The sequence below is a fragment of the Cervus elaphus genome, chromosome X (assembly GCF_910594005.1).
Source record: "Cervus elaphus chromosome X, mCerEla1.1, whole genome shotgun sequence".
Lineage (NCBI taxonomy): Eukaryota > Metazoa > Chordata > Mammalia > Artiodactyla > Cervidae > Cervus > Cervus elaphus.
Window position 1 is genome coordinate 159319587 of NC_057848.1, and position 13150 is coordinate 159332736.

At 36.9% G+C, this 13150-nt stretch overlaps 1 protein-coding gene and 1 pseudogene across 5 annotated transcripts in view; one reads left to right on the forward strand and one right to left on the reverse strand.

The window, feature by feature from the left end:
- The window catches only part of CTPS2 (CTP synthase 2), a 111098-nt gene that overhangs the window by 944 nt on the left and 97004 nt on the right, over positions 1 to 13150 (forward strand). For all 5 annotated transcript variants that reach the window (XR_006339833.1, XM_043895995.1, XM_043895993.1 and 2 more), the window contains exons 2-3: positions 5057 to 5261; positions 10787 to 10957. Coding sequence is in view for 4 of the 5 variants with exons in the window: in XM_043895995.1 (XP_043751930.1) it covers positions 5096 to 5261; positions 10787 to 10957 (337 nt within the window). In the remaining variant the exon portion in view is untranslated. The remainder of the gene's footprint in view (positions 1 to 5056; positions 5262 to 10786; positions 10958 to 13150) is intronic.
- Positions 11746 to 13137, reverse strand: LOC122689509 (annotated as a pseudogene).

Genomic DNA, 13150 nt, shown 5'->3' on the forward strand with positions numbered 1-13150 from the left:
TAGCTTGCTTTCTTCAACAGTGTCTCCACATATGGTGTCTAATTTGCATTCAATAAAATGCCCCCATTTTAAGTGTGCAGATAAGGGATTTTGACAAATTATACACCCGCGTAACCACTACCCAAAGGTAGACCTAGATCATGTCCATCACTCCAGAAAGTTCGCTCGTGCTCCTCCCCAGTCAATCCACAACTGCCCTCACCCCTTGATTTTCATCAGAGTTTAGTGTTAACGGTTCTAGAATTTCCATAAAGTGGGCTCATTCAGTAAGTATTCTTTTGTTTTTGACTGCTGTCTAAATGGCCGTCATCGAGAAGGTGTCTCTTGTTGCCTCTGATGTTTTTTTTTTTCCAGTTGCTCTAGTCCTGCGCTGTCCAGTGTGGTAGCCACTCGCAGCATTGTGACTCTTGAGAGCAGGAAATGTGGCAAGTGTGTGAACTGAGATGTGCTTTGAGTAGACACACATAATTTCGAAAGACAGTACCAAAAAAAAAAAAAAAGGATGTAAATTATCTCACCAAAATATTCTTACATTGATATATGTGTTGAATGATAGTGTTTTGGATACATTGGGTTAAATAAGATATGATTAAAATGACCATAATCTGTTTCTTTTTATTTTTTTAATATGGCGACTGGAAAATTTAAAATTACACAAATGCTATGTTTTCATTGGATAGCGGACAGCTCTACACACCCCTCTTTTACAGACAGTTGGTTCTGCTCACTGCCTGAGTCAATGTAAATAATGTAATTCACAAGAGTAAAAAAGTCCTGATTCTAGAAGGAGTGTGAAGAATCTGTTTTTTCTACTGTTTTAAAATCTTGCTTCAGACTTACTTATTTGCTTAGAAGAGATGGAAAGTACTAGGTGTCTCCTTGATATTAAGTTATATTTTCTATTTTTAAGTTACATTTTCAAAAAGAACTTTGCAAAATATCTGATGTGCTTCAAAAGTTATCTTGTGCTTTTGAAAATGTGGAAAACTGATAATTACCTACAACCCAACCACCTAAATATATTAAAATGTAGCATTTTAGTGTGACTTGAGCAGTCTTAATTTTAAAAAGCAGTTGAGATGATACAATGTCTTATATAATAGATAATATAATGCTTATAATGTAAGCATATTTTACATGAAAGATTCTTAGGCTTTCTGACAACCACATAATGTACCTTCTCATGAATACTCTTCCGTTTTTATGGCATTTTTCCATGTTGCTAACTTTTACAAATGGGAAGTCATTTTAATAGTGTGACAGTGCTGGAATAAGGTAGTTACAGTGCCGCTTATTTGCCCCTTCATCCCACAGAAAAGGCGAAAACCAGGAGGGCAGGAACCTTGATTTTATATTCACCCGCATACACACAGAATCTGGGAACACATCAAGCATGTAATTGTTCTTGAGGAAGAAAATTTTCTTCTGTCCTTCTAAGTTCTTCTGACTGACTTAAGAATTAAATTGACATGAGACAGATTCATAGAAGAAAATTTTAAAAAGTTTAATAATTCTTGAGAGAGACTCAGGAAAACTGAGTCACTTGCCAAAAGGGTTGAAACCCTCGCCTTTAATAGCATCTTCAGCTCAAGATGAAAGAGGGTGTTGGAGGTGGTGTTTTGGGACTTGAAGAGGGAAGAAGGCAATTAATTTGGAGACAGAAAGGCAAATATTTCCCTAAACAAATGTGTGCTGGGCCAGGCAGAGACAGTGGGACCCAGAGTAGATTCTGATCTCTAAGAGCTTCTGCCACTACATCTAGCTCATAGTCTCTGAAAATATTGGGTTGATCAGAAAATTCGTTCGGGTTTTTCCATCCAATGTTATAGAAAAACCCGAAGGAATTTTTTTTGCCAACCCGTATCTCTGGTGATAGCTCTATTCTGGGAACAGGTTCTTTATCTAAATTCCTTAGGCGGCAAGGGGGAGGGGGCAGTAAAAAAGAAAGACTTACTGAGTCCTTGTTTCTTAAAAATAATCAAACTAAATCCTCATGCCAAAGAGGCACATTTTGGGGTGGCAGATTTTCCTCCCCTACCTAACAGATTTTCAGTAAACATTTGTTAGCTGACTGAATCAGTGCATAGGTGGCTCTGAAAAATAAGAGCTAACCTTCACTCAGCACTTGGGTGCTGCTCTCTTTGGAAATGCCTACACAACTCTGTAAGGCAGGCACTGGTATTGTTTCTGTGTACTGCCCAGGTGGAGAATTCAAAGTTTTCAAAAGTTGGAGAAGGTGCCCAGGGTCATAGCTATGAGTGACAGAGTCAGCACTTGAACTCGGGCTGTCTGACTCCAGAGGAGGGGCATTGATCAAAATAGAAAAAAAATCAACAGTGGGATGAGTAACAGAAGACTGTGATGAAATTCCCACTCTACCAACTACCTGGGCTAGTAGGAGTGGTAAGAGGAAGATTTAGATAACATTTTGGATCCACAGAAGGAGCATTCTGGGTTTGGAATGAGAATCTTGTAGGCTAAATCTAGCTCAGGTGAGTGGGTGGATGGCCAGGTGGCTAGTAAAGAGAAACGATGACATTGACTGTGATCAATTGTAGTGTGTAGAGAAAGGCAGGCCCAGAGACTTATGGAAGCCATTTGGGATGGGACTTTTGTATTCTGGATGACTTCAGTCTACTCACCCTGATGGTGATCAAAGAGAACTCACAGCTCTGAGGTGAGATAACTCTACATCTCTTAAGTTAAGCTAGTTTGTTTTGCAAGTAGAGGAAACTACAAAATCAGAATGGGCATTTCGTTGGGGATGACAGACATAGGATAAGCAGGGAACTGAAATTATTCCTACCTCATTGCACTTACACTTAATTTCCAGGTATTTAAAAAAATTGTGAGTTGCAATGGAAAGTGGGATTTATAGTTATTAGTTTTTGTAAGTGACTGTCTTTTCTTGTACTTACAATTTCTAATTATTTTGAATTTTTAAATTTTTATTTATTTAAAAAATTTTATGACTTGCAATTTTATATTAATAGTTTCACTCTGTTGGCAGTTGGCCTGCCAGGACTATACGGCTCACCTTCACATGCCTGGTGAAATGGCAGAGGCCCACAGCCCCTGGCGATGCTCAAGAGAAAAACAATAGTACTCAGAGTAGAGAAAACCAAGTAGCTCATGGACTCCGTCTGCCTTTAAAACAAAAGGGTTTGGATCAGACAGCAGCGGCAAAGTCAAATAAAATTTCTTTATGACATAATATTTTCTTTTTTTTTCCCTGCTTGAATATTTCTATATGATGAAATGGATGGGTAAGGAACAGATTCAGTGTTCCACATGCTTAGTTAAGGAGGATACATTTATTATTAATTGATAGTAACATTAGTAGCTAACTTTTGGTGCTGAAGAAGACTCCTGTAAGTCCCTTGGACAGCAAGGAGATCAAACCAGTCAATGTTAACGGAAATCAACCCTGAATACTCATTGGAAGGACTGATGCTGAAGCTGAAGCTCCAGTATTTTGGTCATCTGATGCGAACAGTTGACTCACTGGAAAAGTCCTTGATGAACGATTGAGGGCAGAAGGAGAAGAGGGCATCAGAGGATGAGATGGCTGGATGGCCTCACTGATACAATGGACATGAACTTGGGTAAACTTCAGGAGATGGTGAGGGACAGGGAGGCCTGGCCTGCTGCAGTCCATGGGGTCACAGTCAGACATGACTGGGTGACTGAACAACAACAACGTGTTAATATAGGAGTCGACTTGACCCCCTCTAAGCCAGATATCAGCAAATATTTTCCATGAAAGATAATAAATATTTCAGGTTTTGTGGGCCAGAGGCCTCTATTTTCCCAGCTCCTCAACTCTGCCATTGTAGCCAGAAAGGCACCATAGACAGTATGTAGATGATTAGTGTGGCTGCATGCTAATGAAACTTGATTTATAGACACTGAAGTTAGAGTTTCATATAATTTTTTTTGTTCCATTTAATTTTAATGTGTCATGAAATATTCTTTTGATCATTTCTCAATCATTTAAACTGTAAAAACAGTCTTAGCTTGGGGACTGTACAAAAATAGACAGTGGGCCAGATGTGACCTGTGGGCCCTGGTTTCCTGACCTCTTGAGCTCATTTAATCCTCACAACCACCTGCAAGATTTTTTAAAATGTTGGCATATTTGAATATTGATTTCAAAAATAGACTATTCTTTTAAAAGCAATTTTAGATTCACAGCAAAACTGACCAGAAAGTACTGAGTTCCCATATACCTCCTGTGCCATACCCACGGTGTTCCCTGTTGTCAACATCTTGAACCAGAGAGGAACATTCGTTAGTCAGTGAACCTACACATCATTATCATTCCAAGTCCACAGGTTTCATTAGAATTCACTCTTGGTGTTACACAGTCTGTGAGTTTGGTCAAATATATAATGACCTGTATCCACCATTATAGTATCATACAAAATAGTTGCACTGCCCTAAAAAAACACTCTATGCTCCTCCTATTCACCCTTCCCCAGTAACCCCTAAAAACCACTCATCTTTTTACTGATTTCATAGTTTTGTCTTTTCCAGAATGTCATATAGTTGGAATTGTACAGTATGTAGCCTTTTCAGAGTGACTTCTTTCAATTGGTAACATGCATTAAGTTTCCTCCATGTCTTTTGTGGATTGATAGCTCATTTCTTTTTAGTGCTGAATAATATTCCAAAGGAATGGTACTTTTTATTTAATTTCACAGATGAAGAAACAGGTACAGCTTGTACAGATCTGACTACAGAGCCTGATCTCTTAAACATTTTACTATGCCTCTGAATCTTAGAAAATGTTGGCTTCTTATGAAGAAGTTTGTCACATGAAAGTTGGGGTAAATGTAACATCAGGGTAATGGAGCCAGACATTTTGCTTGCAGAAAGTATCCACAGCTTCCTGAATATTGACATGAAAGAAAAACCTAGATGATAAGACTTTGTTTCAAATACTTAGATAGAAAAAGTGCTGTGGGCTTTTGAAATTTTGGTTCAACACACTCTCTGCTTTACTGATTTAAGATCATGTTTCTCTTCCCTGACCATTAATTTTATTGCCTTTCAGATTATACCTGGGTGCTGGCACCCAGCCACTCCTCTGCCAATGAAGTACATCTTGGTCACTGGTGGGGTCATCTCGGGCATCGGTAAAGGGATCATTGCCAGCAGTATTGGGACGATTCTAAAATCATGTGGACTCCGAGTGACTGCCATCAAAATTGACCCCTATATAAACATCGATGCGGGCACTTTTTCACCTTATGAGCACGGTATGAGGGAGAACCCCTCCCCCCACCCCATAAAGCACTGGGTCAAATTGCAGTTCTTTCTTGTATCTGGGTAATTTCTTTAAGATAGCGTTCCAGAAGTAGAGTTGCAGGATCATTATGGATCTGTGAAGGTTCTCATGGTTATTGATACATTTTTCAGATTGCTGATGACATTCCAAATTAGTCCACACTTTTGGAAAGCAGTATGTGAGGATACCATTCTCACTGTACTTTTTGTAGTGTGGATTATTATTATTTTTTTATCATAAAGGTAATATATTTCTCAACATTTCATTGTTAAGAAAAAAATCAGACAATATAGACTATATTGACAATATAGAATGACCTAAAGAAAATAAAAATCATCCATTTCCCACCACTTGGAATAATTATTATTAATGTTGAAATTTTTATGTATATACTCATTATTTTTATTTATCTATTGGCCACACTGCGCAGCTTGCAGAATCTTAGTTCCCTGACTAGGGATTGAACCTGTATCCCTGCAGTGGAAGTATGGAGTCCTAACCACTGCACTGTCAGGGAATTTTCTATACTAATTATTTTTAAAAAGGCACAAGCCCTTACATACTTTCCTTTAAAACTTTTCACATACAAGCAAGAAAGTGTATAAATCATATGTGTACCACTTGATGAAATGAACATACTGTGTTAACAGCCCCAAAATCAAGAAACAGAAACCCCCTTTATGTTCTTTCCAGTTTCTCCCCATCTAAAATGACCAGGGTAACCACTATCCTGTCTTCTAACATCATAGATCAGTTGGCTTATTTTTGAACATTAAATGAGCTGAATCTTACAGTCAAACTAGTTTTTAAATTGAAATATACTTGACTTACAAAATTTCAGATGTACATCAGAGTGATTCAGTTATACATTATGGTGGTGGTTTGGTGGTTTAGTCACTAAATCATGTCTGACTGTTTTGACCCCATGGACTGTAGTGCACCAGGCTCCTCTATCCATGGGATTTCCCAGGCAAGAATACTGGAGTGGGTTGCCATACCCTTTACACACACACACACACTTTTTCAGAATCTTTTCCAGTGTAGGTTATTATAAGATATTGAATACCGTTTCCTGTGCTATACAGTAGATTCTTGTTGCTTATTTTATATACAGTAGTGTGTACCTGTTAATCCTGAAGACATTTTAATAGATTCTATACTTCTAAAGGTTGCATAGAATCTGTACAATAATAGGAATTCATTTCCAATTTATTGATGTTATAAGCAACACTGTGACAAGAAACTTAAAAAATTTTTTTTAACATAAATGTCTAGGTACAGAATTTCTGATTTGGTGGGTAGATATGTTATTCAGGTTTTTTAGTTTTCTTTATACCTTTGCTGAATACTATTCTTTTTAAACTTGACTAACCTGAGAGTATATGAAAAAACAAACCAAAAAAGGGTATCTCATTATGTTAATTTAGATTTCTTTGACTTTCATTTTGTTGGTGAAATGGCTTATTCGAGTCTATGGTAAATCATATATATACTTGAAACCATCACCCAACTTCCTTCTGTGAGCAAACTCCACGCCCCACTGACTCTGGCCTTTGGCCGCATAGGGTAACGAACTCTTCCTGATTTGTCTGGAACTTTCCTGCTTTTGAAATTGAAAGTCCTGAATCCTGGGAATACTTTTACTCCTGGGCAAACCGGATAGGTCGGTCACCTTATTTGGCCATGTGATTTGTTTTGCTCTGTAGGGTTTTAGTGAATATGACATATGCCTTGTTGAAGCATATGCGATGGCATGATTTCGCTCGGTCCGTCTTGTGTTTCTGCTCTCTGCTGTTCGAGCTGCCTTCCTCATAGAGAGATTTCTCCTTCAACCCAAGTCCTGGAATAAGAAGACACAGGGTAGACTCACAACTGACCCACAATCCCTATGTCACATGAGGGAGAAATCAATAGATGTTTTATAAGTTGCTGAGATGTTAAGGTTGTTTGGTAGGCAGCAAAATTGACTAATGCCATGTGTTATGACAATTTTCCTTTGGATCTTTAAAAATGATTTTTAAGAATACTTTGTGCAGAGTATATTAACCTATACTTAACCACATGAATATATTTCTACCCTGTTTTCAGTTTGTCTTAATATTACCTCTGTTTGCTGCTGATAAATTTCATTTTACTGTTTATGTAAGTAAATGTATCCACTGTTTCCTTTATGGTTTCTGCCTTTGATGTCACCTGTTAGCTTCTCCGTCCCAGAAATATTTAAATATCTGTATTTTCTTTGGCATTTTTAGAGTTTCATTTGCTTTTACTTTATTTTTTTCTTCCAGTTTTATTGACATACAACACTGTATACGCTTAAGGTATATAGCATAATGATTTGATTTATATACATCATGAAATGATTATCACAATAAGTTTAGTAAATATCCATGATCTCATACAGATGCAAGCTTAAAGAAATAGTGAAAAATTGTTTCCCTTGTGATGAAAACTCTTAGGATTTATGCTCTAAAAACTCTCATCTAGAACATAGAGTGGTGTTAATTATGTTTATCATGTTTTACATTTATATATCTAATACTTATTTATATTATAACTGGAAGTTTGTACCTTTTGATTGCCTTCATCCAATTCCACACAGTCCTACCCCTGCTTCTGGGAACTACAAATCTGATCTCTTTTTCTATGAGTTTGCTTTTGAAGTATAATTGACTTACAACACTATGTTTCTGGTGCACAACATAGTGATTTGATGTTTTTATACATTTCAAGGGCTTCCCAGGTGGCACTAGTGTTAAAGAACCTACCTGCCAATGCAGGAGACATAAGAGATGCAGATTCGATCCCTGGGTTGGGAAGATCCCCTGTAGGAGGAAATGGCAACCCATCCCAGCATTCTTGCCTGGAGAATCCCATGGACAGAGGAGTCTGGCGGGCTACAGTCCATGGGGTCGCACAGAGTTGGACACAACTGAAGCGCCTTAGCATGCAACACTCATAGATTTCAAAATGATCACTACCATTTGCTTTTACTTTAATATTGTTAATACATCTGGAATTTAATTTGATGAAAGATGAAGATGAGGTTAGTCACTATTCCTAATCACAGTTATCAAAGATTTCATCCTATCTCCATTGATTTGAAATACTACCTTTTAATATACATTAAATTTCTCTCTTATTACTCTGTTCTGTTCAGATCTCTTTGTTTATTCCTGCCCACCATATTATCTGGAGTAGGAAATGGCAACCCACTCCAGTATTCTTGCCTGGGAAATTCCATGGACAGAGGAGCCTGATAGGCTACTGTCCATGAAGTTGCAAAGAGTTGGACACAACTGAACATGCACACACACACACACCATTTTAATAGCTATAGCTTTTTATTATCAAGTAGGTCAGAACTTTCCCCACTATGCCTTTTCTTCTTTTTTTTAACCTCAAAATGTTAGTTGTCTTTAAGACTAACTTCAGAGACCTTTTATCAAACTTGCCCTTTAAATTTATGAATTAATTTGGGGAAGAATTAAACACTGAAATTATTGACTGGCCTATTCAGGAACTTTATAAGTGGCTTTCATTTTATTCATACCTGCTTTTATGTCTCTGGAGTAAAATTTTAAACTTTTCTTCTTATTGGTCCTATACATTTCTTGAAGTTTATTTCTGTGTATTTTACCTACTTTGAATTGTAATGATATCTTTTTTTTTAGTCATATATTAAATTCCTTTATGTAATAGGGACCTTTTGGGTTTATTTTGGTTTTGTGCAGAATTTGTTTGTGCTATCTTATTTCATATTTGTATATATTGAAATATATAAATATATATACATATATATTTCAATCTTCCTGTACTCATTGTTATTTTATAAGGGCTTTTATTTTTATTTACTTTTTTGTGTTTTATTTTGGCAATCACACATATTTTTCTTCCAAATTAACTTAAGTTTCACTGTCAAGTTAAAAAAAACCTGTTGGAATTTTTATTATAATTCCATTAAATTTTTAAAAAAGCTTCTTGAAGACACGATCTACAGCTTTTCTTTTTCATCTGCGTGCATGCTAAGTTGCTTCAATCATGTCTGACTTTTTGTGACCCTATGAATTGTAACCCTCCAGGCGCCTCTGACTTTTTGTGACTCTATGAACTGTAACCCTCCAGGTGCCTCTGACTTTTTGTGACTCTATGAACTGTAACCCTCCAGGCGCCTCTGACTTTTTGTGACCCTATGAATTGTAACCCTCCAGGCGCCTTTGTCCATGGGATTCTCCAGGCAGGAATACTGGAGTGGGTTGTCATTTCCTCCTCCAGGGGATCTTCCCGACCCAGGGATTGAACTTGCGTCTTTTATGTCTCCTGCATCGGCAGGCGGGTTCTTTACCACTAGTGCCATTTGGGAAGCCCTTCTTTTTCTCCTAGGAACATAATAGATACTACTTTTATTTTATTTTTCTTAGATACTACTTTTAAAATTTAAGAATCTAAAAGTTCAAGTGATTTGTTGTATACCTGGATTATTACCAAACTGGACTTGGCCTGAATTAACTAAGAGATTTCAGAGATCTTCCCCTACTTGTCAGAATTTAAAATGATCAAAGTACAAAGACTTTCCCATAGATCGGTGATTCCTGATAAATATTGGAAAGTAGAATTTGAAATAGAAATGGAATTTGGGAAATACAAAATACTGGAGTTTCATTATTTTGTTCTTTTGTCTTTAAAATTAGAGATCTTTCCGATCACACTCGTACTTTATGAGGAATACATAAATGAGAGTATAAAAGGCTTCAGATTAGGTTCAGAAGCTAGCCAACCTTCCTTTTTTTAATGCTGTGAACATCTAGCAATAGAAGTAAATGATAGAATTTTATTAATTAGGGAGAGGTCCATTTCTGACAAGGTGGCGTTAGGACATTGTCCTCCAAATTGATGCCCTTAAGTAACACTGGAGACTCAGACGCATGACCAGTAGTCAACACAGGTGCCCATAGTGTGATTAAGTCTTCCTCTATATCCTTCTCGACGGGGCTGTTGTACAGGTGGTGGCTTATTGCTCACTTTCTTTTTGGCTTCAGTTTCACCAAGTCACCCTGTGGGCTAATGGAGGCTCTGCTTTTCATCCACTGTCTGTTTAATAGTGTCTTAACTCAAGATGGGAGTCAATGAAAATTTTCTTAGGCCAATTTCAGAAGTCTAGGATACTGATGCTTCAAAGTCAGTTGCTACTTGTTTTTAAAACTGCTGTTTGAAAGCCCCTTTTTCATATGGTATATGATGAGTTTGGAAAATCTAAATCTTGAAGACAGAATTTCAGTAAGCATTTAAAAACTACCATTATAGAATATTAGAATTTTTCTAATGCATTATCATGGGTAGATTAGAATTACTCAATTTTCCAATTAAAATAAGGAAATAGTGATAGACTATGGCTTATAAATGTCTTTTACCAGCTTTTTAACATATTGTGTTCATCTTTGGAAAATAATCTACTGGAAGCAAATTTTTAATTTTTACATTGCCTTTTTATCCCAGGTGAAGTGTTTGTCTTAAACGATGGTGGAGAAGTTGATTTAGACCTTGGAAATTATGAAAGGTTCTTGGATATTAATCTTTATAAAGACAACAACATCACTACTGGGAAGATATATCAACATGTGATCAATAAAGAGAGGCGTGGCGATTACCTGGGGAAAACAGTACAAGGTATTATATTCTACAAACACTAGAGGGCCCTGTTGGCTGAGCACTCACACTCTGCTTAAAATAGACCTAAAGATGAGGAGGTCCCTGTGCTTTACAAGTTTCAGTCCTGCTCAAATCCCTCTGTTCTTTTCTTTCCTTCTTTTTCCCCACCTCCAGTTTTATTGAGATCTAATTGACGTACAGCACTGTATAAGTTTAGGGTGTATAGCGTAATGATTTGACATCATACAGTGGTGACCACAATAACTTTAGTAAATATCCATCATCTCATATAGATGCAAAATTAAAGAAATAGACAAAAATTGTTTCCCTTGTGATGAAAGCTCTTAGGATTTACTCTTTTACATAACATAGAACCATGTTAATTATTAATATATATAATTAATATATTTATCATGCTGTACAATACATCCCTCGTACTTACTTATCTTATAACTGGAATTTTGTACCTTTTGTCTGCTTTCATCGGCTCAAGTGGTAAAGAATCTGCCTGCAATGCAGGAGACATGGGAAATGCCGATTCGATCCTTCAGTCAGGAAGATTCCCTGGAGGAGGAAATGGCAACCCACTCCAGTATTCTTGCCTGGAAAATCCCATGAACAGAAGAACCTAGTGGGCTACAGTCCATGGGGTCATAATGAATCGAGATGACTGAGCACACACTTACACATCCATTCCCCCGACCCATAACCACAAATCTGATATATTTTTTCCCTGTTGTTTTTTTTTTTTTTGACATTGTACTAAGCTACACAATTTTATTCTTAAATGAAAGTACATCCCAGATATTGTTAATATTTGACTGTTGGAGTATGCAAATTGGGAACACTTCTGAGGTTTACGTAAAGCTGTGGTAAAAGCAGACCCTTTCAGCCTTATGATTGTATCTCACATATAAGAAAATTACATTGATGCTTTTAACCTGCCATGTACAATTTTTTAATGTATTGCCATTTAAAAAATCTGAGACAGTTAACATTTAAACACATCATTGCTGTTTGGGAATGATATTTGAATGAAAGATACTATGCACATATTTCCTACTTTATACCATATTAAGATTTTAGATGCTATAGTTATTGAATATATCTTATGTTGAATAAATGGTATTTGAAAATAAGTATATTTTTCTTTCTGAGTAGCCTTCTGGAAAGAGTTCACTGAATATAGTTTCCAGTAATAGTGTACTTTCCTAACTTGTACTTATTTTAAAATCTCATCAGCAGGGAATTAAACAGTGCAAAACCCAGCAAATCTGACTTTCCCTTGTTTTGATTTGCATGTCCACTTATGACCATCATTTTTGGGGAAACTTTCCATTTAGTGTATCAAAAATCAATGCTATGAAAGTTCTCTAAAAGGTTCAGCGGTTTTTTTGAGTCTCTGAATGATTACAGCATTCTGTAAATCAGCTTCTTCCAGTGTGAGTGTTTCATCTAGCAATTTGAGGAAAGGAAGAGCAGTTGCCAGGGAAAAGGGAGGACTCCTCTGAGATCCCTGGTATTTTTTGAAGAAGTCTTTGATGTGGCTTATCCTATGAGAAATGTTAAATTTCTGGACAATCCTTTTCCCATTGGCTAACCAGATCTGTATATTAGTGATGGGTTCCAGATTGTTTAGTGGGACAGTAGACAACTTATTTTTATTCTCAACTTCAATATTCTTTGCTTTAGAAACAATTTTTGGTGTAGCACTTCCCAGTCTGTGACCTTGTCCTGAGAAGGGCTGGAACACAGGCTTTGTTGACATACATACTTCATTTTTCTTATCTTCAACTTTAACATCCACCTACTCTTTATCAAAAACTCCCTGTAATTCTAAAGGTAATTCCCCTTTTTTGATGGAGTTCAGAAACTGTTGACTTGCACCATCAGAATAACTTCTGAAATCATCATTGACAGTGAATCCATTTTTCCATAATTTTATACTTACATCTACCTGTTTCTTTTGTTCATTGGGAGACAAACATTTGGCACCAACCTTCTGAGCTTCCTCAAAAAGGCTGTCAACAAAATATTCACAATTTGTTGACTATCGCTAAGAGGTTGGTGGTCAGATCCTGTTTCACAAACCCATTCTTCCTTTATACTTTCAAGATTATCTACTTCTTTCATTCTCTTTTGTTTTACTCCGGGCGCGGCCGCTGGAGGGGGCCGCGCCGCGCCGTCGCCTCGCGGCCTCGGTCTCAATCC